The sequence below is a fragment of the Ammospiza caudacuta genome, chromosome 26 (assembly GCF_027887145.1).
Source record: "Ammospiza caudacuta isolate bAmmCau1 chromosome 26, bAmmCau1.pri, whole genome shotgun sequence".
Classification (NCBI taxonomy): Eukaryota; Metazoa; Chordata; class Aves; order Passeriformes; family Passerellidae; genus Ammospiza; species Ammospiza caudacuta.
Window position 1 is genome coordinate 7285479 of NC_080618.1, and position 25063 is coordinate 7310541.

The following is a 25063-nucleotide window of genomic DNA, read 5'->3' on the forward strand; positions in this document are numbered from 1 at the left end:
CATTACTGGAGGAGGCAATTTACCTTTTAGCAAAGTCTCTTGTCGGCCTCCATGACACATTTGCCTAAACAATATAATTGAAAGGACCAATATTTTTCTTTCCCCATGACTATTTGCACTGTAGGAAGCCTTTCTTCTAACCAGCACCTCTCTCTAGCAACGCACTTCTCTTTCCCCATATATTGTTTGCAACAAAAAGGGGTTTTTGTTTAACAGGGCTACGTTGCAACCAAGGTTTTCTCAAAGAACACTTGCATCATTGCTACAACCAGCAAGAGGTTTTGGCTTGGCAAACCCTTTCCTACACCACCTCCAGGAGACAAGGTAGGATGGTGGTTGAAAGTGGGGCAAAAGATTGTCAGTGAAAAGCATTTGTTCCTACACACAGGAGCAGGAGAAAAGGCTCCAAGAATTGAAGAAACATTCTCAGCAGGGCAGAGTCGCTCTAAAAGTTCCTTCAAAAGTTGCATTGCCCAGGAACAACACCAATTACTGTTCAGCCTGGTCTTGGATACTACCAGGGAGGAGGCAGCCACAGCTTCTCTGGGCAACTTGTGCCAGGGCCTCCCTACCCGCATGGGGAAGAATTTCTTCCCAGTATCCCATCTAACCCTGCCCTCTGGCAGTGGGAAGCCATTTCTCCTTGTCCTTTCACTCCAGACCCTTGTTAATAGTCTCGTCCAGTCTTTTCTGCTGGCTCCTTCAGGTACTGGAAGGCCAGGATGAGGTCACCTGAAATTTCTCTCCTCTAGCATGAACAATCCAAATCATCTCACCCTTTGCTCACCTGAGAGCTGCTCAATCCCTCTGATCATGCTGGTGTCTCCTCTGGGCTCTCTCCAGCTGCTCCAGGTCCTTCCTGGGCCCCAGGGCTGGGGGCAGCTCTGCAGATGGGTCTCACCTGATCAGAGGGGCAGAATCCCCCTGGAGCTGCTGCCCATGCTGGGGTCAGCCAAGCACTGAGGGGTTCCTGGGCTGTTGGTGCACCTTGGTGGGTCATGCCCAGCCTCTCACCCACCAGGTGCTTCTTGGCAGGCTGCTCTCGATATTCTTTGCCAGTTCTGAACTCCAGTTTTGGTTCTCCTCAATGCTGTTTTCTGGCTGTTTCTCTGATGCTCAGGCACTTGGGCCTTACCAGCTGCCGACCAGAGAGAATCGCTTCATTATCTCCAGGAACAGACTCCAGAGCTTGAGCCCGTATGGGAAACGCATCCAAGCCCTGTGCAGAGGAATCCCCTCCTACCTCGCTTACCCAGCTCCTGGTGAGTCTGCTACTGACGGCCCTGGAGCTCCAAAATGTGCACAGGTTGACAGGAGTACAAAAGATTCAAGCAAACATGAGCATGTCACTGACTGAGATCCTGTGTTTGCTGTGGCTTTGTATACATCCATGCACACACAGCTCGGGAAATGCAGGTCTGTCACTCTCCTGAGTGACCTGGAGCCCAGCCATTCTCAGGAAGGTTCTGGGCTCTAGCTCTTGACATCAATCTGGAATTTTTAGGCAACTAGTTGGAAGCATTTCAGCTACATTTTTACCTTCATATTTTCTCAGTTCAAATCTAATTGGTTTTTTCTTCTTCTTTCAGGATCAAACTTTTTAAGGGGATCGAACTTCTCATCAGGATGAAGCTTCTTGGAGTGAGATATTTCATGATTGAAATTTAACATTAATGAGCTGCCTGTTATTACTGTGGTTACTCCTGACAAAGTCTGCAGAAGAAAATTCATAGAACTGTGTACCCATTAGAAAGATTTTTCTCCTTGATAATCTTCTCTTGATCATATTTTCAATCATTTATATTTCTTCTGCTCTGTATGGAAGCTGTTGAGTCTCAGTAAAATTTATCATCAACTGGTCTGTGTTGTGTTTTTACAAATCCTTTGAAAAAGCAGAAGCAATTCCAAAGACAAGTTGCAAAACTAATGTTCTTGCAAAATCCCAATTTTGGCATTTAAACCTCTTCCAGTACAACTTCTCAGGGAGAGTTCACATGCTGCCTTGAGTAATTATTCATCAATACTGGAAGAAAATGGTGCTATACCTCCTACAATGCCTGCTGCAATACTGTCCCCAGGAGAGTAAAACACTGCCAGCAAGGTGCAGCTGCTCACAAAACTGCTTTAACTTCATGCACTTAAGAGGAAAAATCTGCCAACAACTGTAAATCAATAAAGCTGGAAAGGTGTAAATGTCTCAGGGCTGCTTTGACAAGTCCACAGAGGCACAGATGCCTCAACCCTCAGTGCCACATTTTAGTGGGTGCTATGGTGACCTGATAACATACAGTATATTTTGGAAGGTAAAAAGGCTTTCACATATTTTGTCTAATGCAAAGCTTTTTATGTTCTTGTTTAAGCCCTAGGATATCTCCGGTCTTAAGTTTGATGTGAATTTCAAAAGTAAATAGTACATGTTAGAAAAATACTAGAAACATATTTAATTTTTCACTGCAAATGAATTCCTATTGATAACTATCAGACTCAGGAGGTCAAAAGGTTCAAAAGTACAATCCCCATGTTTATCAAGTACACCAGGAAATAATTTTCAGGGACAAATGACAAGGAAACAAATGACAAAATAATGTTATTGCACACTCAGCATTTTTACTATGATTTCTGAAAACATATAAAAGGTGGAGGGTTCACACTGCTCTTTCTACCTGCCGGAGCATCAGCTCTGCAGTCAGGATGCATCTCACTGTAAGTATGCATGCTTTTCTACCTTATGAACTGAAACTTTGATTCAAACCCATTCCTTTATGTCTCAGAAAGGCTCCTGCCTCTCTGAAGCACTGAGGATTTCTCTGGGGACATCGTGCTCCTCCAGAAGGAGCAGCTCAGCCCCTGGGGTAAAGCAAGGCTGCCTCCCTTTGGGGGCACTGATGCAATCCCAGGTTGAAACCAAAAAAAGGATCCAAGGAGGACCCTTGAACATCAGATTAGGAAAAGGGAAGGAGGACTCCCATAACCAGATTTGTCAGCCAGAGCTGCAGTTACATTTTGTATTTGGTTTTCATTTCAGATTTGGACTGCAGTCCTTCTAGGACTCGTCCTGAATCCAGCCCTTGCTGATTACGTGAGTACAAATGAACAATTTCTACATGCATGGCTACTTTGCCTCTATTCCCTGCTTCATGAAATCTCCTTGATTCTTTCTCCAACACTTTGAAGGAAAAGAATTGAAGTCTTCTCAAACAGATGAAACTCTAAAGGAACCAAATCACAGGTGTCAGATGCAGCAATGATTCATGGAATCCTTGAAAAGTATTCTTACAGCTACTGCTCAATGCCAATGCCTTGATTCTGGGTCTGTTTGAAAATACTGAGGCCACTTCTGGCTCTTAGAGGGGGGGCACAGAACTTTTCCTATTGTACCAAGGGTTTTTTAAAAGCAAGGGAGACAACACTGACTAATGTTACCATCTAAAAGTGCTCCATTTGGTTTTCCAGTCTCAGAAGACAAATGGAAACCAGCAAATCATCTTTGGTGGAGACTCTCAAATCACTATCACCGGTATCTCACAAGGCGTGAAGCTCAATAGTCAAACAAGGGTGGCAATCATCGAGCAAAAGAGCCAAACTTTATCATGGAAAACCATCTGGAACTACAACAGGGTGAGTGGATGGGAGTGGGATTGTCAAAAAGGTGACCCAGGGATGGGGCTTGTTTCTGTATTCTGATATCTGAAGTAAACAACGTGGGGTAGAAACTCTTGGTATTTGTTACTGCTTCCATCCCAACTTTGCAACCTCAACAGTTGGAGAAACTGAGTTCTGAATGCTAAATACTTTTATTTTACAGGGTGTCATTGCAACCAAAATCACACAGCAGAACACCTGCTACATTTCCATCATGAACAGAACTGACATACCCAGTTTTAATAGTCTGGCCCGACTGGCGGCAGAGAGCAGGGTAAGAATCTAAAGGAGTAGCACATTCCTGGCCCTGGAGTTTATTAGCTCATTTCCCCTTCTGCTTCTTCTTCCTGCAGAGGATCAGGTTATGTCTAGTGGCAGGATTTCCCTTCACTCAACAGTAATGTAGATTGGAAATTTCTTGTAGGAATGTTTTGCCAAAAGAAGAAAGGGGCTGCATTATTCCCTCACCCAACTTCACTTTCTCTGAGGACGTTGAGCTCTGCAGCTTGCTGGGCAACCCATGTGCTTTTGCTACTGCCTTCAAGGCTTGCTAGTGGTCCCACAAGCCACAAGGGATTAAAAATTGTCCCTAATAGCAGTTGGGAATCAACCAGCCCCAAGTCATCCTCCCAGAGCTAGGAATATCTCAAGCAGGAACCAGCTCCTGACACTGAGCTTGCTGAATGCTGGTTTTTGATGTTTAGAACCTGATTGGTGTTCTTGGAAGGCCTACCAAGGAGATCACCTTTGTCACCAGTGGACTGGTCAACAACCTCTACTCCTATGGAATAGAGATTGCGGCTATGTGCAGCGGAGTCACCACCTACATGGCTTATGAAGTTCATGGTGAGTGAATTCATGGTAATACTGAGTGTTACTGACCTGGCCTTTTTGTCTCCTGGGGCATGACTCAGGCACAGATGCTGCTCTTCCACTTTGGGGCAGACAGAAACCAAGGGCTTCAGCAGTTGCACAAAGGGTTTGGCACCTTGGCAGATCGAGACTGGAACAGTGCAGGGTCACAGCCCCCATAAATGACACAAACCAAAACATTACTTTGCCTTTCTGGGAAGCTTAATAAGTGTTTTGGCCCACACCTCAGCTTCCCTGTAATACGCAGTCAGGAAGAAGGGTTATTCTAGGAACCATTGTCCTTCAGGTCAGAGCTTGCTAATCAGTTGACCCAGGCAGCTGGCAAACCCTTGTGCTTCACAACACTAAACCAAGTGGTTTTCCTCCTCTGTAATTTTTCCCCTGGGGCAATGATCCCATTCCCCAGAGTTTAATGAACTACACATGGTAGGATTCTTCCAGAATGTCACAGCCCATGTGACTGGGCCCATGGATTGGCAGCAGCCTCACCATGCAATGCCCAGCCATTGGGACTCTCAGAACAAAGTGCAATAGAGCCCCAATTTCTGCACAGGAAATCCCTAAGGGTGTTCAAGAGCAGGTCTTGGTGAGCATTCCTGGCTGAGCCACAGAGCCAGTGCTCTTTGGGGATTCCAAGAGAATCTGTCCCTCATACAGATCAAACATTCCCAGAGCAGAAATTCTTCATACCTGTGTGTGCTCTGAGCAACACCACCACCCTCCTGTAGAAGGGCAGCCAAGGTCATTAGAATGAGCTCATGGGGTTTTGTTTCATGCTTTCTTGTATTCCAAGGACTCCAAGCAAATCTGGGATCCTGCATTACCCTCAATGTCTTGAGAGCTGTGGATCTGAGGTACTGCAATAGCAATGGCAACTGGAATGGCATTGGCAACGGCAATTGGAATGGTAATTGGAATGGCAATTTGAATGGCAATGGCAACTGGAATGGCAATTGGAATATCACTGGCAATTGGAATGGAAATTGGAATGGCAATGGACAGGTGAGAAAACCTTAGCCCTTATTTGTCATTAAGAAAATGGGGGAGATTCTGAGCTGCAGCCCAAAGCCAACCCTGATGCCCTTCTTGCCTGGAATCTCCTCTCTTGAGAGGTTCCTGCTTGAGGGTGCAGATGCTGAAAGAGAGCAATGGGTGAGCAGTGGTTTCCAAGCAAGCCCTTGAGTGTGGATTTCCTCTAGCCATTGCTCTAGCATGCATCAACCTCTAAAGGCAGCAGATGGCAGCCGTCAGATGCAGCAATGATTCACTGAATCCATGAAAGGAATTCTTATGGTCTCTGCCCACTGCCACAGCCTTGATTCTGGGTCCATTAGAAAAGACTGAGCCCAGGGCTGGCACTTCCCAAGGGGTTGCACTTCTTCCACTGAAGCAGGGATTTTTCAGAAGCTTTGGGGACATCACTCTCCCTTCAAAAATGAAATGTCTTCTTTCTTTCTCTTGGCTTTTTAGTCTCAGCAGATTCCAGGTGGCATCTTCAACAACACTCAAGGCAGCATCTTCAATCACACTCAGGTCATCATTGGTGGCCACTCCCAAATTGTGACCATCAACAGGCAATGGCGTGTGGCAATCATTGAGCAAAGGAACATCAGCGGGTCCTGGAAAACCATCTGGAACTACAACACGGTGAGTGGCAAGGATGGGGCTTGTTTCAATACATCCAAGGAGACTGCCTGCTTGTTAAACTGGCCCATGGATGGCAATTGTTTCTTTATTCTGAATGTTTGGAGTCCACAATGCAGGGTAGAAACTCTCAGAATTTGTTATGCTTTCCATCCTGACTTTATCGAGTGTAAACTGCAGGAAGATACAGAATTTTGAGCGCTAAATTATTTTCATTTCACAGGGTGTCATTGCAACCAAAGTCACGCAACAGAACATCTGCTACATTTCCACCATGAACAGAAATGAGATGCCCCGCTTTGATAACCTGGCCCGTCTGGCAGAAGAGAGCAGGGTAAGGTTCCAAAGGAGTAGCAGGGTCTGGCCCCAGAGAGCATTGGTCCATTTCTTCATGAGCTCTTTCTTTCTGGACATGAACAGGTTGTCTCCAGGGGTATAGTTTTCTTTCTATCAACAGTAATGCTGATTAGGAATTAATTGTAGGAATGCTTTTCCAAAAGAAAGGGACTGTGTTATTCCCTCACCCAGCTCCACTCTCTCTGAGGATACTGAGCTGTGCAGCTTGCTGGGCAAACCCTTGCTCTGAGGAGCCCTTCAAGGGCGTTAATCCTATTGCCAAGGCAGGATCCCAAAGTCCTTCATGGACTTTTCACTACCAATATCCATGGGTCATCTCAGAACTTAGCCTTGTAGCTGCTCACGGCCAGACTCCCTTTTTAATTGCGGCGTGAGAGAACATCTCCCCATTCCTCAGGTTTTCTCTCACATTCATGGGATGAGCCACAACAGGAGGCCTCTGGCTCTAGCTGAGAGGGCAGAGGGAACCAAGGGTCTCAGAGGAAAGTGCCAGAAAGCAGGCAATGCCTTGGACTGGGCAACAAAGCACTCCAGGAGGAAAGGAGAAAGGATTTGAAATGAAGCTCACAGGGGGCTTTCAGAAAGAAGTGTCCTACTTGAGCACACAGAGTTCTCAGTGAGGGGCCCTAAGCACCATTTGAAAATAGTCTGACAGGAAATGTATCTGCCCAAACTTGCTGCTGCCCTCTGTGGTTCCAGGTTAGAATGGGCTGCAGGATAAGACTACTCATGCTGGCTTTCCATTTTACAGCCTGGGTGCCCAAGAGGGGCAAGGGAAATAACAGGGCACATGCCTTGGAAGGAGCTCTGGCTCCACAGAGTGGCCACACGCCTCTTCTCCACATCAGTGATTTCCTTGTGCTGCCACTCCTCTCAGGCTACCTGCACTTTGATGGCCTTAGAACCATCTGCCTTTGGAGCTGCCTTCAAGGCTTGACAGGGGTCCCACAGGCCCCCCAGGGAATTAAAAGATGTCCCTAAAAAAAAAAATTAGACCCAAACACCCAGCCATGAGGTATCATCCCACTGCTAGGAACAGAACAAGCAAGAACCAGATCCTGGCATTGAGCTTGCTGAAAGATAGTTATTGTTTTTTAGAACCTGATTGGTGGTTTTGGAAGGCCTAACAAGAGGATTACCTTTGTCACCAATGGATTGGTCAGCAACCTCTACTCCTATGGAGCAGACATCATGGCTATGTGCAGCGGAGTCACCACCTACATGGCTTACGAAGTTCACAGTGAGTGCAAGCATGGCAATTCTGAGTGTTACTGACCTGGCCTTATTTTCCCTTGGGGTGTGACTCAGGCACAGATGCTACTCTTCCACACCAAAACCCAAAGAAACCCCCCTGCAGAACGTCAGCCAAGGTCTTAGGCACCAGCCCATGGGATTTTGTCTTTTCCAGCTTTCCAAGGCCCCCAGGTGAATCTGGGATCATGCATTACCCTGGATGTCCTGAGAGTTGTAGAGCTGCAGTACTGCAGTAGCAATGGCAACTGGAACAACCAGTGGAACAACCAGTGGAACAACCAGTGGAATGGCAACTGGAACAACAACTGGACCAACCAGTGGAATGGCAACTGGAACAACAGTTGGAATGGCAACTGGAACAACCAGTGGAACGGCAACTGGAACAACCAGTGGAACAACCAGTGGAACAACCAGTGGAACAACCAGTGGAATGGCAACTGGAACAACTGGACCAACCAGTGGAATGGCAACCAGTGGAACAACAGCTGGAATGGCAACTGGAACAACCAGTGGAATGGCAACTGGAACAACAACTGGAACAATCAGTGGAACAACAACTGGAATGGCAACTGGAATGGCAACTGGAACGGCAATTTCCCGGTGAGAAAACCTTAGCCCTTAGCTTTCTTGAACCAATCGGGGGGATCCTGAGCTGCTGCCCAAAGCCAATCCTAATGCCGTTCTTGCCAGGCATCTCCTCATTTGAGAGGATGAAGATGCTGAAAGAGATCAATGAGAGAGCAGAGCTTTCCATTCAGGTCCTTGAGCATGGATTTCCTCATACCACTGCACTAGTAGGAATCAAACTCTAAAGGCAGCAGATGACAGCTGCAGATGCAGCAATGATTCACTGAATCCATGAAAAGAATTCTTATGGCCTCTGCCCACTGCCACTGCTTTGATTCTGGGTATTTTGGAAAACATGGAGAAAAGTGATTGGCATTACCTGAGGGCCGGCAATCCTCCCATTGTAGCAAGGGTTTTTTGGAAAATTCGATGACATCACTGTCTTCCTTCAAAGGCAAAATATCTTTTTTTCCCTTTGGTTTTTAGTCTCAGCAGATTCCCAGCGGCATCTTCAATCACACTCAGGTCATCATTGCTGGCCACTCCCAAATTGTGACCATCAACAGGCAATGGCGTGTGGCTGTCATTGAGCAAAGGAGCTTCAGCGGGTCCTGGAAAACCATCTGGAACTACAACACGGTGAGTGGCACGGAGCAAAATGCACCCATGGAGTCTGGCTGCTGGTACAGCTGGCCCAGAGATGGCGATTTTCCCTTTATCCACAACGTTTGGAGTCCACAGTGTGTGGCAGTGGAACTCAGGGTTCATTATGGATTCCACCCTGATATTATGCAACATGAATACTTGGAAGAATCTGAATTTTGAGTGCTAAATCCTTTCTTTACAGGGTGTCATTGCAACCAAAGTCAGGCAACAGAACGCCTGCTACATTTCCATCATGAACAGAAATGAGATGCCTCGCTTTGATAACCTGGCCCGTCTGGCAGAAGAGAGCAGGGTAAGGTTCCAAAGGAGCAGCAGGTTCCTGGCCCTGGAAATCATTGTGCTATTTCTTCATGTGCTGCTTCTTTGTGGGCAGGATCAGGTTGTGTCTTGTGGCAGAGTTTCCTTTCTCTCAAAAGTAATGCAGATTAGGAGTTTGTTGTAGGAATGCTTTTCCAAAATAAAGGGGCTGCATTATTCCCCCCCCACTTTCCCAGAGGATGTTGAGCTGTCCAGGTTGCTGGGCAAACCCGTTCTTTGTGGAGTCCTTAAAGGCATTCTTTGCGCTGCCACTTCCCCTCAAGTTCCATTCACCTTGATGCCCTTAGAATGAGCTCTGCCTTTAGAGCTGCCCTTCAAGGCTTGGTGGTGGTCCCACAGGCTCTCCAGGGTATTTAAAGGCCTTCTGAAATGCAGTTGGGAATCAAAGACCCAGCCCTGAGTCATCATTGCAGAGGAACATGCCTCAAGCCCTGAGCTTGCTGAATGCTGGTTTTTGATGTTTAGAACCTGATCGGTGGTTTTGGAAGACCGAACAAGAGGATCACCTTTGTCACCAATGGATTGGTCAGCAACCTCAACTCCTATGGAATAGACATCACGGCTATGTGCAGCGGACTCACCACCTACATGGCTTATGAAGTTACCAGTGAGTGCAAGCATGGCAATTCTGAGTGTTACTGACCTGGCCTTATTTTTCCTTGGGGTGTGACTCAGGCACAGATGCTGCTCATCCACCTCAAAACGCAAAGAATCCCTCCTGTAGAAGGTCAGCCAAGGTTTTCAGCCAAGCATCAGCTCATGGGGTTTTGTCTTTTCTTTTCCAGCTTTCCAAGGACCCCAGGTGACTCTGGGATCTTGCATTACCCTGGATGTCCTGAGTGCTGTCGAGCTGAAGTACTGCAATAGCAATGGCAGTGTCAATTTCCCGGTGAGCAAACCTTAGCCCTTAGCCTTCTTAAACCAAATGGGGGAAACCTGATCAGCTGCCCAAAGCCAGACCTGATGCCCTTCTTGCCTGGCATCTCCTGATTGAGAGCTTCCTGCCTGAAGGTTCAGATGCCTTGAAAGAGCAATGGGTGAGCAGGAGTTTCCAAGCAAGCCCTTGAGCGGGGATTTCCTCTGGCCAGTGCTCTAGCATGCATCAACCTCTAAAGGCAGCAGATGGCAGCTCTCAGATGCAGCAATGATTCACTAAATCCATGAAAAGAATTCTTCTGGTCTCTCCCCACTGCCACAGCCTTGATTCTGGGTCCGTTGGATAAAACTGAGTGCAGTGCTGGCACTCCCAAGGGAGGCACCACTTCTTCTATTGCAGCAGGGATTTTTCAGAAAATGTGGGTACATCACAGTCTTCCTTCAAAGGCAAAACCTCTGCTTTCCCTTGGCTTTTCAGACTCAGCAGATTCCCAGCGGCATCTTCAATCACACTCAGGTCATCATTGGTGGCCACTCCCAAATTGTGACCATCAACAGGCAATGGCGTGTGGCCGTCATTGAGCAAAGGAACATCAGCGGGTCCTGGAAAACCATCTGGAACTACAACACGGTGAGTGGCACGGAGGGGTCTCCTTCCAAAGCATCTAAGGAGTCTGGCTGCTGGTACAGCTGGCCCAGGGATGGCGATTTTTCCTTCATTCTGAGTGTTAGGAGTCCACATTTTGGGACACTAACACTCAGAATTCATTATGATTTCCATGATGAATTTATCCCAACCTTAACAGAAAAAACAGAAATGTGAGTGCTGAATACTTTTCTTTTACAGGGTGTCATTGCAACCAAAGTCAGGCAACAGAACGCCTGCTTCATTTCCATCATGAACAGAAGCGAGATGCCCCGCTTTGATAACCTGGCCCGCCTGGCACAAGAGAGCAGGGTAAGGTTCAGGAGGAGGAGCAGATTCCTGGCCCCAGAGATCACTCACCCATTTCTTCCTGTGCTTCTTCTTTCTGGAGAAGATCAAGTAGTCACTAGTGGCAGACTTTCCTTTCACTGAACAGTAATGCTGGTTAAGAATTTAGTGTAGGAATGGTTTGCCAAAAGAACGGGTTGGCATTATTCTCTCCCCCACTTATCCGGAGGATGATGAGCTGTGCAATTTGCTGGGCACACCTGTTCTCTGTACAGCCCTTCAGAGCTTTTGTTGTGCTGCCCCTTCCCCTCAAGTGCCCTAGACCTTGAGTCCTGTAGAACAAGCTCTGCCTTTGAAGCTATCTTCAAGGCTTGCTAGTGGTCCCACAGGCCCTCCCAGGGGATTAAAAGATGTCCCAGTTGGCAGTCAAACAGTTGGGAATCAAACACAAGCCCAGAGTCCTCCTCCCCAAGCTCCGAATAGGCCTAGCAGGAACCAGGCCCCAGCAAAGAGCTTGCTGACTGCTGTTTGTCTATGTTTAGAACCTGATTGGCATTTTTGGAAGACACACCAAGAAGATCACCTTTGTCACCAATGGACTGGTCAACAACCTCTACTCCTATGGAACTGAGATTGCGGCGATGTGCAGCGGAGTCACCACCTACATGGCTTACGAAGTTCACAGTGAGTGCAAGCATGGCAATTCTGAGTGTTACTGACCTGGCCTTATTTTCCCTTGGGGTGTGACTCAGGCACAGATGCTGCTCTTCCACCTCAAAACCCAAAGAAACCTTCCAGCAGAACATCAGTCAAGGTTTTCTACATCAGCTCATGGGGTTTTCTCCTTTCCAGCTTTCCAAGGCCCCCAGGTGAATCTGGGATCATGCATTACCCTGGATGTCCTGAGAGTTGTAGAGCTGCAGTACTGCAGTAGCAATGGCAACTGGAACAACCAGTGGAACAACCAGTGGAATGGCAACTGGAACAACCAGTGGAATGGCAACTGGAACAACAACTGGAACAACCAGTGGAATGGCAACTGGAACAACCAGTGGAACAACCAGTGGAACGGCAACTGGACCAACCAGTGGGACAACCAGTGGAACAACCAGTGGAACAACCAGTGGAATGGCAACTGGAACAACCAGTGGAATGGCAACTGGAACAACCAGTGGAACAACAACTGGAACAACCAGTGGAACAACAACTGGAACAACCAGTGGAATGGCAATGGCCAGTGGAACAACAATTGGAATGGCAATGGCAATTGGAATGGCAACTGGAACGGCAATTGGAACGGCAATTTCCCGGTGAGAAAACCTTAACCCTTAGATTTCTTGAACCAAATGTGCCGATCCTGAGCTTCTGCCCAAAGCCAAACATGATGGCCTTCTTGCCAGGCACCTCCGCTTTTGAGAAGGTGCAGACACTGAAAGAGAGCAGTGAGAGAGCAGAGCTTTCCATCTAGGCCCTTGAGCATCAATTTCCTCAGGCCAGTGCTCTAGTAGGAATCTAACTGTAAAGGCAGCAGATGACAGCTGCAGATGCAGCAATGATTCACTGAATCCATGAAAAGAATTCTTATGGCCTCTGCCCACTGCCACTGCTTTGATTCGGGGTCCTTTAGAAAAGAGTGGGGGAACCAATGGGAATGACCTCAGGGCCAGCACTTCTTCCATTGTAGCAAGGGTTTTTTGGAAGCTTCGGTGACATCACTGTCTTCTTTTAAAGGCAAAATATCTTTTGTTTCTTGGCATTTTAGTCTCAGCAGATTCCCAATGGCATCTTCAACAACACTCAAGTCATCATTGGTGGCCACTCCCAAATTGTGACCATCAACAGGCAATGGCGTGTGGCTGTCATTGAGCAAAGGAGCTTCAGCGGGTCCTGGAAAACCATCTGGAATTACAACACTGTGAGTGGCATGGAGCAAAATGCATCCATGGAGTCTGGCTGCTGGTACAGCTGGCCCAGAGATGGCGATTTTCCCTTTATCCACAACGTTTGGAGTCCACAGTGTGTGGCAGTGGAACTCAGGGTTCATTATGGATTCCACCCTGATATTATGCAACATGAATACTTGGAAGAATCTGAATTTTGAGTGCTAAATCCTTTCTTTACAGGGTGTCATTGCAACCAAAGTCAGGCAACAGAACGCCTGCTACATTTCCATCATGAACAGAAATGAGATGCCTCGCTTTGATAACCTGGCCCGTCTGGCAGAAGAGAGCAGGGTAAGGTTCCAAAGGAGCAGCAGGTTCCTGGCCCTGGAAATCATTGTGCTATTTCTTCATGTGCTGCTTCTTTGTGGGCAGGATCAGGTTGTGTCTTGTGGCAGAGTTTCCTTTCTCTCAAAAGTAATGCAGATTAGGAGTTTGTTGTAGGAATGCTTTTCCAAAATAAAGGGGCTGCATTATTCCCTCCTCCACTTTCCCAGAGGATGTTGAGCTGTCCAGGTTGCTGGGCAAACCCGTTCTTTGTGGAGTCCTTAAAGGCATTCTTTGCGCTGCCATTTCCCCTCAAGTTCCATTCACCTTGATGCCCTTAGAATGAGCTCTGCCTTTAGAGCTGCCCTTCAAGGCTTGGTGGTGGTCCCACAAGCCCTCCAGGGTATTTAAAGGCCTTCTGAAATGCAGTTGGGAATCAAAGACCCAGCCCTGAGTCATCATTGCAGAGGAACATGCCTCAAGCCCTGAGCTTGCTGAATGCTGGTTTTTGATGTTTAGAACCTGATCGGTGGTTTTGGAAGACCGAACAAGAGGATCACCTTTGTCACCAATGGATTGGTCAGCAACCTCAACTCCTATGGAATAGACATCACGGCTATGTGCAGCGGACTCACCACCTACATGGCTTACGAAGTTCACAGTGAGTGCAAGCATGGCAATTCTGAGTGTTACTGACCTGGCCTTATTTTCCCTTGGGGTGTGACTCAAGCACAGATGCTGCTCTTCCACCTCAAAACGCAAAGAATCCCTCCTGTAGAAGGTCAGCCAAGGTTTTCAGTCAAGCATCAGCTCATGGGGTTTTGTCTTTTCTTTTCCAGCTTTCCGAGGACCCCAGGTGACTCTGGGATCTTGCATTACCCTGGATGTCCTGAGTGCTGTCGAGCTGAAGTACTGCAATAGCAATGGCAGTGTCAATTTCCCGGTGAGCAAACCTTAGCCCTTAGCCTTCTTGAACCAAATGGGGGAAACCTGATCAGCTGCCCAAAGCCAGACCTGATGCCCTTCTTGCCTGGCATCTCCTGATTGAGAGCTTCCTGCCTGAAGGTTCAGATGCCTTGAAAGAGCAATGGGTGAGCAGGAGTTTCCAAGCAAGCCCTTGAGCGGGGATTTCCTCTGGCCATTGCTCTAGCATGCATCAGCCTCTAAAGGCAGCAGATGGCAGCTCTCAGATGCAGCAATGATTCACTGAATCCATGAAAAGAATTCTTCTGGTCTCTCCCCACTGCCACAGCCCTGATTCTGGGTCCGTTGGATAAAACTGAGTGCAGTGCTGACACTCTCAAGGGAGGCACCACTTCTTCTATTGCAGCAGGGATTTTTCAGAAAATGTGGGTATGTCACTGTCTTCCTTCAAAGGCAAAACCTCTGCTTTCCCTTGGCTTTTCAGACTCAGCAGATTCCCAGCGGCATCTTCAATCACACTCAGGTCATCATTGGTGGCCACTCCCAAATTGTGACCATCAACAGGCAATGGCGTGTGGCCGTCATTGAGCAAAGGAACATCAGCGGGTCCTGGAAAACCATCTGGAACTACAACACGGTGAGTGGCACGGAGGGGGCTCCTTCCAAAGCATCTAAGGAGTCTGGCTGCTGGTACAGCTGGCCCAGGGATGGCGATTCTTCCTTCATTCTGAGTGTTAGGAGTCCACATTTTGGGACACTAACACTCAGAATTCATTATGATTTCCATGATGAATTTATCCCAACCTTAACAATCAGAAAAAACAGAATTGTGAGTGCGGAATACTTTTCTTTTACAGGGTGTCATTGCAACCAAAGTCAGGCAACAGAACGCCTGCTTCATTTCCATCATGAACAGAAGCGAGATGCCCCGCTTTGATAACCTGGCCCGCCTGGCACAAGAGAGCAGGGTAAGGTTCAGGAGGAGGAGGAGCAGATTCCTGGCCCCAGAGATCACTCACCCATTTCTTCATGTGCTTCTTCTTTCTGGAGAAGATCAAGTAGTCACTAGTGGCAGATTTTCACTGAACAGTAATGCTGGTTAGGAATTTAGTGTAGGAATGGTTTGCCAAAAGAACGGGTTGGCATTATTCTCTCCCCCACTTATCCGGAGGATGATGAGCTGTGCAATTTGCTGGGCACACCTGTTCTCTGTACAGCCCTTCAGAGCTTTTGTTGTGCTGCCCCTTCCCCTCAAGTGCCCTAGACCTTGAGTCCTGTAGAAAAAGCTCTGCCTTTGAAGCTATCTTCAAGTCTTGCTAGTGGTCCCACAGGCCCCCCCAGGGGATTAAAAGATGTCCCAGTTGGCAGTCAAACAGTTGGGAATCAAACACAAGCCCAGAGGCCTCCTCCCCAAGCTCCGAATAGGCCTAGCAGGAACCAGGCCCCAGCAATGAGCTTGCTGACTGCTGTTTTTCTATGTTTAGAACCTGATTGGCATGTTTGGAAGACACACCAAGAAGATCACCTTTGTCACCAATGGACTGGTCAACAACCTCTATTCCTATGGAACTGAGATTGCGGCTATGTGCAGCGGAGTCACCACCTACATGGCTTACGAAGTTCACAGTGAGTGCAAGCATGGCAATTCTGAGTGTTACTGACCTGGCCTTATTTTCCATGGGGTGTGACTCAGGCACAGATGCTGCTCTTCCACCTCAAAACCCAATGAGACCTCCTGCAGCACGTCAGCCAAGGTCGGAGGCATCAACTCATGGGGTTTTCTCTTTTCCAGATTTCCAAATCCCCCAGGTGAATCTGGGATCATGCATTACCCTGGATGTCCTGAGAGTTGTAGAGCTGCAGTACTGCAGTAGCAATGGCAACTGGAACAACCAGTGGAACAACCAGTGGAACAACCAGTGGAATGGCAACTGGAACAACCAGTGGAACGGCAACTGGAACAACCAGTGGAACAACAACTGGAACAACCAGTGGAATGGCAACTGGACCAACCAGTGGAACAACCAGTGGAACAACCAGTGGGACAACCAGTGGAATGGCAACTGGAACAACAACTGGAACAACCAGTGGAACGGCAACTGGAACAACCAGTGGAACAACAACTGGAACAACCAGTGGAACGGCAATGGCCAATGGAACAACAACTGGAATGGCATTGGCAACAACAACTGGAACAACAATTGGAATGGCAATGGAAATTGGAATGGCAACTGGAACGGCAATTGGAACGGCAATTTCCCGGTGAGAAAACCTTAACCCTTAGATTTCTTGAACCAAATGTGCCCATCCTGAGCTTCTGCCCAAAGCCAAACATGATGGCCTTCTTGCCAGGCACCTCCGCTTTTGAGAAGGTGCAGACACTGAAAGAGAGCAGTGAGAGAGCAGAGCTTTCTATCTAGGCCCTTGAGCATCAATTTCCTCAGGCCAGTGCTCTAGTAGGAATCTAACTGTAAAGGCAGCAGATGACAGCTGCAGATGCAGCAATGATTCACTGAATCCATGAAAAGAATTCTTATGGCCTCTGCCCACTGCCACTGCTTTGATTCGGGGTCCTTTAGAAAAGAGTGGGGGAACCAATGGGAATGACCTCAGGGCCAGCACTTCTTCCATTGTAGCAAGGGTTTTTTGGAAGCTTCGGTGACATCACTGTCTTCCTTCAAAGACAAAATATCTTTTGTTTCTTGGCATTTTAGTCTCAGCAGATTCCCAGTGGCATCTTCAACAACACTCAAGTCATCATTGGCGGCCACTCCCAAATTGTGACCATCAACAGGCAATGGCGTGTGGCTGTCATTGAGCAAAGGAGCTTCAGCGGGTCCTGGAAAACCATCTGGAATTACAACACTGTGAGTGGCATGGAGCAAAATGCATCCATGGAGTCTGACTGCTGGTACAGCTGGCCCAGAGATGGCGATTTTCCCTTTATCCACAACGTTTGGAGTCCACAGTGTGTGGCAGTGGAACTCAGGGTTCATTATGGATTCCACCCTGATATTATGCAACATGAATACTTGGAAGAAACTGAATTTTGAGTGCTGAATCCTTTTCTTTTACAGGGTGTCATTGCAACCAAAGTCAGGCAACAGAATGCCTGCTACATTTCCATCATGAACAGAAATGAGATGCCTCGCTTTGATAACCTGGCCCGTCTGGCAGAAGAGAGCAGGGTAAGGTTCCAAAGGAGCAGCAGGTTCCTGGCCCTGGAAATCATTGTGCTATTTCTTCATGTGCTGCTTCTTTGTGGGCAGGATCAGGTTGTGTCTTGTGGCAGAGTTTCCTTTCTCTCAAAAGTAATGCAGATTAGGAGTTTGTTGTAGGAATGCTTTTCCAAAATAAAGGGGCTGCATTATTCCCTCCTCCACTTTCCCAGAGGATGTTGAGCTGTCCAGGTTGCTGGGCAAACCCGTTCTTTGTGGAGTCCTTAAAGGCATTCTTTGCGCTGCCATTTCCCCTCAAGTTCCATTCACCTTGATGCCCTTAGAATGAGCTCTGCCTTTAGAGCTGCCCTTCAAGGCTTGGTGGTGGTCCCACAGGCCCTCCAGGGTATTTAAAGGCCTTCTGAAATGCAGTTGGGAATCAAAGACCCAGCCCTGAGTCATCATTGCAGAGGAACATGCCTCAAGCCCTGAGCTTGCTGAATGCTGGTTTTTGATGTTTAGAACCTGATCGGTGGTTTTGGAAGACCGAACAAGAGGATCACCTTTGTCACCAATGGATTGGTCAGCAACCTCAACTCCTATGGAATAGACATCACGGCTATGTGCAGCGGACTCACCACCTACATGGCTTACGAAGTTCACAGTGAGTGCAAGCATGGCAATTCTGAGTGTTACTGACCTGGCCTTATTTTCCCTTGGGGCGAGACTCAGGCACAGATGCTGCTCTTCCACCTCAAAACGCAAAGAATCCCTCCTGTAGAAGGTCAGCCAAGGTTTTCAGCCAAGCATCAGCTCATGGGGTTTTGTCTTTTCTTTTCCAGCTTTCCAAGGACCCCAGGTGACTCTGGGATCTTGCATTACCCTGGATGTCCTGAGTGCTGTCGAGCTGAAGTACTGCAATAGCAATGGCAGTGTCAATTTCCCGGTGAGCAAACCTTAGCCCTTAGCCTTCTTAAACCAAATGGGGGAAACCTGATCAGCTGCCCAAAGCCAGACCTGATGCCCTTCTTGCCTGGCATCTCCTGATTGAGAGCTTCCTGCCTGAAGGTTCAGATGCCTTGAAAGAGCAATGGGTGAGCAGGAGTTTCCAAGCAAGCCCTTGAGCGGGGATTTCCTCTGGCCAGTGCTCTAGCATGCATCAACCTCTAAAGGCAGCAGATGGCAGCTCTCAGATGCAGCAATGATTCACTGAATCCATGAAAAGAATTCTTCTGGTCTCTCCCCACTGCCACAGCCTTGATTCTGAGTCTGTTGGATAAAACTGAGTGCAGTGCTGACACTCTCAAGGGAGGCACCACTTCTTCTATTGCAGCAGGGATTTTTCAGAAAATGTGGGTACATCACTGTCTTCCTTCAAAGGCAAAACCTCTGCTTTCCCTTGGCTTTTCAGACTCAGCAGATTCCCAGCGGCATCTTCAATCACACTCAGGTCATCATTGGTGGCCACTCCCAAATTGTGACCATCAACAGGCAATGGCGTGTGGCCGTCATTGAGCAAAGGAACATCAGCGGGTCCTGGAAAACCATCTGGAACTACAACACGGTGAGTGGCACGGAGGGGGCTCCTTCCAAAGCATCTAAGGAGTCTGGCTGCTGGTACAGCTGGCCCAGGGATGGCGATTTTTCCTTCATTCTGAGTGTTATGAGTCCACATTTTGGGACACTAACACTCAGAATTCATTATGATTTCCATGATGAATTTATCCCAACCTTAACAATCAGAAAAAACAGAATTGTGAGTGCGGAATACTTTTCTTTTACAGGGTGTCATTGCAACCAAAGTCAGGCAACAGAACGCCTGCTTCATTTCCATCATGAACAGAAGCGAGATGCCCCGCTTTGATAACCTGGCCCGCCTGGCACAAGAGAGCAGGGTAAGGTTCAGGAGGAGGAGCAGATTCCTGGCCCCAGAGATCACTCACCCATTTCTTCATGTGCTTCTTCTTTCTGGAGAAGATCAAGTAGTCACTAGTGGCAGATTTTCACTGAACAGTAATGCTGGTTAAGAATTTAGTGTAGGAATGGTTTGCCAAAAGAACGGGTTGGCATTATTCTCTCCCCCACTTATCCGGAGGATGATGAGCTGTGCAATTTGCTGGGCACACCTGTTCTCTGTACAGCCCTTCAGAGCTTTTGTTGTGCTGCCCCTTCCCCTCAAGTCTTCTAGACCTTGAGTCCTGTAGAACAAGCTCTGCCTTTGAAGCTATCTTCAAGGCTTGCTAGTGGTCCCACAGGCTCCCCCAGGGGATTAAAAGATGTCCCAGTTGGCAATCAAACAGTTGGGAATCAAACACAAGCCCAGAGTCCTCCTCCCCAAGCTCCGAATAGGCCTAGCAGGAACCAGGCCCCAGCAATGAGCTTGCTGACTGCTGTTATTCTATGTTTAGAACCTGATTGGCATGTTTGGAAGACACACCAAGAAGATCACCTTTGTCACCAATGGACTGGTCAACAACCTCTACTCCTATGGAACGGAGATTGCGGCGATGTGCAGCGGAGTCACCACCTACATGGCTTACGAAGTTCACAGTGAGTGCAAGCATGGCAGTTCTGAGTGTTACTGACCTGGCCTTATTTTCCATGGGGTGTGACTCAGGCACAGATGCTGCTCTTCCACCACAAAACCCAATGAAACCTTCCTGCAGAACGTCAGCCAAGGTCGTAGGCATTAGCTCATGGGATTTTGCCTCTTCTTTTCCAGCTTTCCAAGACCTCCAGGTGAATCTGGGATCATGCATTACCCTGGATGTCCTGAGAGTTGTAGAGCTGCAGTACTGCAGTAGCAATGGCAACTGGAACAACCAGTGGAACAACCAGTGGAATGGCAACTGGAACAACAACTGGAACAACCAGTGGAACAACCAGTGGAATGGCAACTGGAACCACCATTGGAACAACCAGTGGAACGGCAACTGGAACAACCAGTGGAACAACCAGTGGAACAACCAGTGGGACCACCAGTGGAATGGCAACTGGAACAACAACTGGAACAACCAGTGGAACGGCAACTGGAACAACCAGTGGAACAACAACTGGAACAACCAGTGGAACGGCAATGGCCAATGGAACAACAACTGGAATGGCATTGGCAACAACAACTGGAACAACAATTGGAATGGCAATGGAAATTGGAATGGCAACTGGAACGGCAATTGGAACGGCAATTTCCCGGTGAGAAAACCTTAACCCTTAGATTTCTTGAACCAAATGTGCCCATCCTGAGCTTCTGCCCAAAGCCAAACATGATGGCCTTCTTGCCAGGCACCTCCGCTTTTGAGAAGGTGCAGACACTGAAAGAGAGCAGTGAGAGAGCAGAGCTTTCTATCTAGGCCCTTGAGCATCAATTTCCTCAGGCCAGTGCTCTAGTAGGAATCTAACTGTAAAGGCAGCAGATGACAGCTGCAGATGCAGCAATGATTCACTGAATCCATGAAAAGAATTCTTATGGCCTCTGCCCACTGCCACTGCTTTGATTCGGGGTCCTTTAGAAAAGAGTGGGGGAACCAATGGGAATGACCTCAGGGCCAGCACTTCTTCCATTGTAGCAAGGGTTTTTTGGAAGCTTCGGTGACATCACTGTCTTCCTTCAAAGACAAAATATCTTTTGTTTCTTGGCATTTTAGTCTCAGCAGATTCCCAGTGGCATCTTCAACAACACTCAAGTCATCATTGGCGGCCACTCCCAAATTGTGACCATCAACAGGCAATGGCGTGTGGCTGTCATTGAGCAAAGGAGCTTCAGCGGGTCCTGGAAAACCATCTGGAATTACAACACTGTGAGTGGCATGGAGCAAAATGCATCCATGGAGTCTGGCTGCTGGTACAGCTGGCCCAGAGATGGCGATTTTCCCTTTATCCACAACGTTTGGAGTCCACAGTGTGTGGCAGTGGAACTCAGGGTTCATTATGGATTCCACCCTGATATTATGCAACATGAATACTTGGAAGAATCTGAATTTTGAGTGCTAAATCCTTTCTTTACAGGGTGTCATTGCAACCAAAGTCAGGCAACAGAACGCCTGCTACATTTCCATCATGAACAGAAATGAGATGCCTCGCTTTGATAACCTGGCCCGTCTGGCAGAAGAGAGCAGGGTAAGGTTCCAAAGGAGCAGCAGGTTCCTGGCCCTGGAAATCATTGTGCTATTTCTTCATGTGCTGCTTCTTTGTGGGCAGGATCAGGTTGTGTCTTGTGGCAGAGTTTCCTTTCTCTCAAAAGTAATGCAGATTAGGAGTTTGTTGTAGGAATGCTTTTCCAAAATAAAGGGGCTGCATTATTCCCTCCTCCACTTTCCCAGAGGATGTTGAGCTGTCCAGGTTGCTGGGCAAACCCGTTCTTTGTGGAGTCCTTAAAGGCATTCTTTGCGCTGCCATTTCCCCTCAAGTTCCATTCACCTTGATGCCCTTAGAATGAGCTCTGCCTTTAGAGCTGCCCTTCAAGGCTTGGTGGTGGTCCCACAGGCCCTCCAGGGTATTTAAAGGCCTTCTGAAATGCAGTTGGGAATCAAAGACCCAGCCCTGAGTCATCATTGCAGAGGAACATGCCTCAAGCCCTGAGCTTGCTGAATGCTGGTTTTTGATGTTTAGAACCTGATCGGTGGTTTTGGAAGACCGAACAAGAGGATCACCTTTGTCACCAATGGATTGGTCAGCAACCTCAACTCCTATGGAATAGACATCACGGCTATGTGCAGCGGACTCACCACCTACATGGCTTACGAAGTTCACAGTGAGTGCAAGCATGGCAATTCTGAGTGTTACTGACCTGGCCTTATTTTCCCTTGGGGCGAGACTCAGGCACAGATGCTGCTCTTCCACCTCAAAACGCAAAGAATCCCTCCTGTAGAAGGTCAGCCAAGGTTTTCAGCCAAGCATCAGCTCATGGGGTTTTGTCTTTTCTTTTCCAGCTTTCCAAGGACCCCAGGTGACTCTGGGATCTTGCATTACCCTGGATGTCCTGAGTGCTGTCGAGCTGAAGTACTGCAATAGCAATGGCAGTGTCAATTTCCCGGTGAGCAAACCTTAGCCCTTAGCCTTCTTAAACCAAATGGGGGAAACCTGATCAGCTGCCCAAAGCCAGACCTGATGCCCTTCTTGCCTGGCATCTCCTGATTGAGAGCTTCCTGCCTGAAGGTTCAGATGCCTTGAAAGAGCAATGGGTGAGCAGGAGTTTCCAAGCAAGCCCTTGAGCGGGGATTTCCTCTGGCCAGTGCTCTAGCATGCATCAACCTCTAAAGGCAGCAGATGGCAGCTCTCAGATGCAGCAATGATTCACTGAATCCATGAAAAGAATTCTTCTGGTCTCTCCCCACTGCCACAGCCTTGATTCTGAGTCTGTTGGATAAAACTGAGTGCAGTGCTGACACTCTCAAGGGAGGCACCACTTCTTCTATTGCAGCAGGGATTTTTCAGAAAATGTGGGTACATCACTGTCTTCCTTCAAAGGCAAAACCTCTGCTTTCCCTTGGCTTTTCAGACTCAGCAGATTCCCAGCGGCATCTTCAATCACACTCAGGTCATCATTGGTGGCCACTCCCAAATTGTGACCATCAACAGGCAATGGCGTGTGGCCGTCATTGAGCAAAGGAACATCAGCGGGTCCTGGAAAACCATCTGGAACTACAACACGGTGAGTGGCACGGAGGGGGCTCCTTCCAAAGCATCTAAGGAGTCTGGCTGCTGGTACAGCTGGCCCAGGGATGGCGATTTTTCCTTCATTCTGAGTGTTATGAGTCCACATTTTGGGACACTAACACTCAGAATTCATTATGATTTCCATGATGAATTTATCCCAACCTTAACAATCAGAAAAAACAGAATTGTGAGTGCGGAATACTTTTCTTTTACAGGGTGTCATTGCAACCAAAGTCAGGCAACAGAACGCCTGCTTCATTTCCATCATGAACAGAAGCGAGATGCCCCGCTTTGATAACCTGGCCCGCCTGGCACAAGAGAGCAGGGTAAGGTTCAGGAGGAGGAGCAGATTCCTGGCCCCAGAGATCACTCACCCATTTCTTCATGTGCTTCTTCTTTCTGGAGAAGATCAAGTAGTCACTAGTGGCAGATTTTCACTGAACAGTAATGCTGGTTAAGAATTTAGTGTAGGAATGGTTTGCCAAAAGAACGGGTTGGCATTATTCTCTCCCCCACTTATCCGGAGGATGATGAGCTGTGCAATTTGCTGGGCACACCTGTTCTCTGTACAGCCCTTCAGAGCTTTTGTTGTGCTGCCCCTTCCCCTCAAGTCTTCTAGACCTTGAGTCCTGTAGAACAAGCTCTGCCTTTGAAGCTATCTTCAAGGCTTGCTAGTGGTCCCACAGGCCCCCCCAGGGGATTAAAAGATGTCCCAGTTGGCAATCAAACAGTTGGGAATCAAACACAAGCCCAGAGTCCTCCTCCCCAAGCTCCGAATAGGCCTAGCAGGAACCAGGCCCCAGCAATGAGCTTGCTGACTGCTGTTATTCTATGTTTAGAACCTGATTGGCATGTTTGGAAGACACACCAAGAAGATCACCTTTGTCACCAATGGACTGGTCAACAACCTCTACTCCTATGGAACGGAGATTGCGGCGATGTGCAGCGGAGTCACCACCTACATGGCTTACGAAGTTCACAGTGAGTGCAAGCATGGCAGTTCTGAGTGTTACTGACCTGGCCTTATTTTCCATGGGGTGTGACTCAGGCACAGATGCTGCTCTTCCACCACAAAACCCAATGAAACCTTCCTGCAGAACGTCAGCCAAGGTCGTAGGCATTAGCTCATGGGATTTTGCCTCTTCTTTTCCAGCTTTCCAAGACCTCCAGGTGAATCTGGGATCATGCATTACCCTGGATGTCCTGAGAGTTGTAGAGCTGCAGTACTGCAGTAGCAATGGCAACTGGAACAACCAGTGGAACAACCAGTGGAATGGCAACTGGAACAACAACTGGAACAACCAGTGGAACAACCAGTGGAATGGCAACTGGAACCACCATTGGAACAACCAGTGGAACGGCAACTGGAACAACCAGTGGAACAACCAGTGGAACAACCAGTGGGACCACCAGTGGAATGGCAACTGGAACAACAACTGGAACAACCAGTGGAACGGCAACTGGAACAACCAGTGGAACAACAACTGGAACAACCAGTGGAACGGCAATGGCCAATGGAACAACAACTGGAATGGCATTGGCAACAACAACTGGAACAACAATTGGAATGGCAATGGAAATTGGAATGGCAACTGGAACGGCAATTGGAACGGCAATTTCCCGGTGAGAAAACCTTAACCCTTAGATTTCTTGAACCAAATGTGCCCATCCTGAGCTTCTGCCCAAAGCCAAACATGATGGCCTTCTTGCCAGGCACCTCCGCTTTTGAGAAGGTGCAGACACTGAAAGAGAGCAGTGAGAGAGCAGAGCTTTCCATCTAGGCCCTTGAGCATCAATTTCCTCAGGCCAGTGCTCTAGTAGGAATCTAACTGTAAAGGCAGCAGATGACAGCTGCAGATGCAGCAATGATTCACTGAATCCATGAAAAGAATTCTTATGGCCTCTGCCCACTGCCACTGCTTTGATTCGGGGTCCTTTAGAAAAGAGTGGGGGAACCAATGGGAATGACCTCAGGGCCAGCACTTCTT

The 25063-nt window shown here is 48.0% G+C and overlaps 2 protein-coding genes across 2 annotated transcripts; both read left to right on the forward strand.

Annotated features, from left to right (window-relative positions):
- The first annotated feature begins 7526 nt into the window (after positions 1–7526).
- LOC131568167 (gastrokine-1-like) lies at positions 7527–9963 on the forward strand. Its single transcript, XM_058820088.1, has 6 exons — positions 7527–7531; positions 7638–7756; positions 7925–8027; positions 8841–8976; positions 9185–9295; positions 9787–9963. The coding sequence occupies exons 1-6, from the start codon at positions 7527–7529 to the stop codon at positions 9961–9963; spliced, it is 651 nt and encodes a 216-aa protein (XP_058676071.1).
- A 39-nt stretch (positions 9964–10002) lies between these two features.
- On the forward strand, positions 10003–12456 carry LOC131568168 (uncharacterized protein DDB_G0287625-like). Its single transcript, XM_058820089.1, has 6 exons — positions 10003–10048; positions 10107–10198; positions 10676–10828; positions 11045–11155; positions 11674–11815; positions 11993–12456. The coding sequence occupies exons 1-6, from the start codon at positions 10003–10005 to the stop codon at positions 12454–12456; spliced, it is 1008 nt and encodes a 335-aa protein (XP_058676072.1).
- The last annotated feature ends 12607 nt before the right edge of the window (positions 12457–25063 follow it).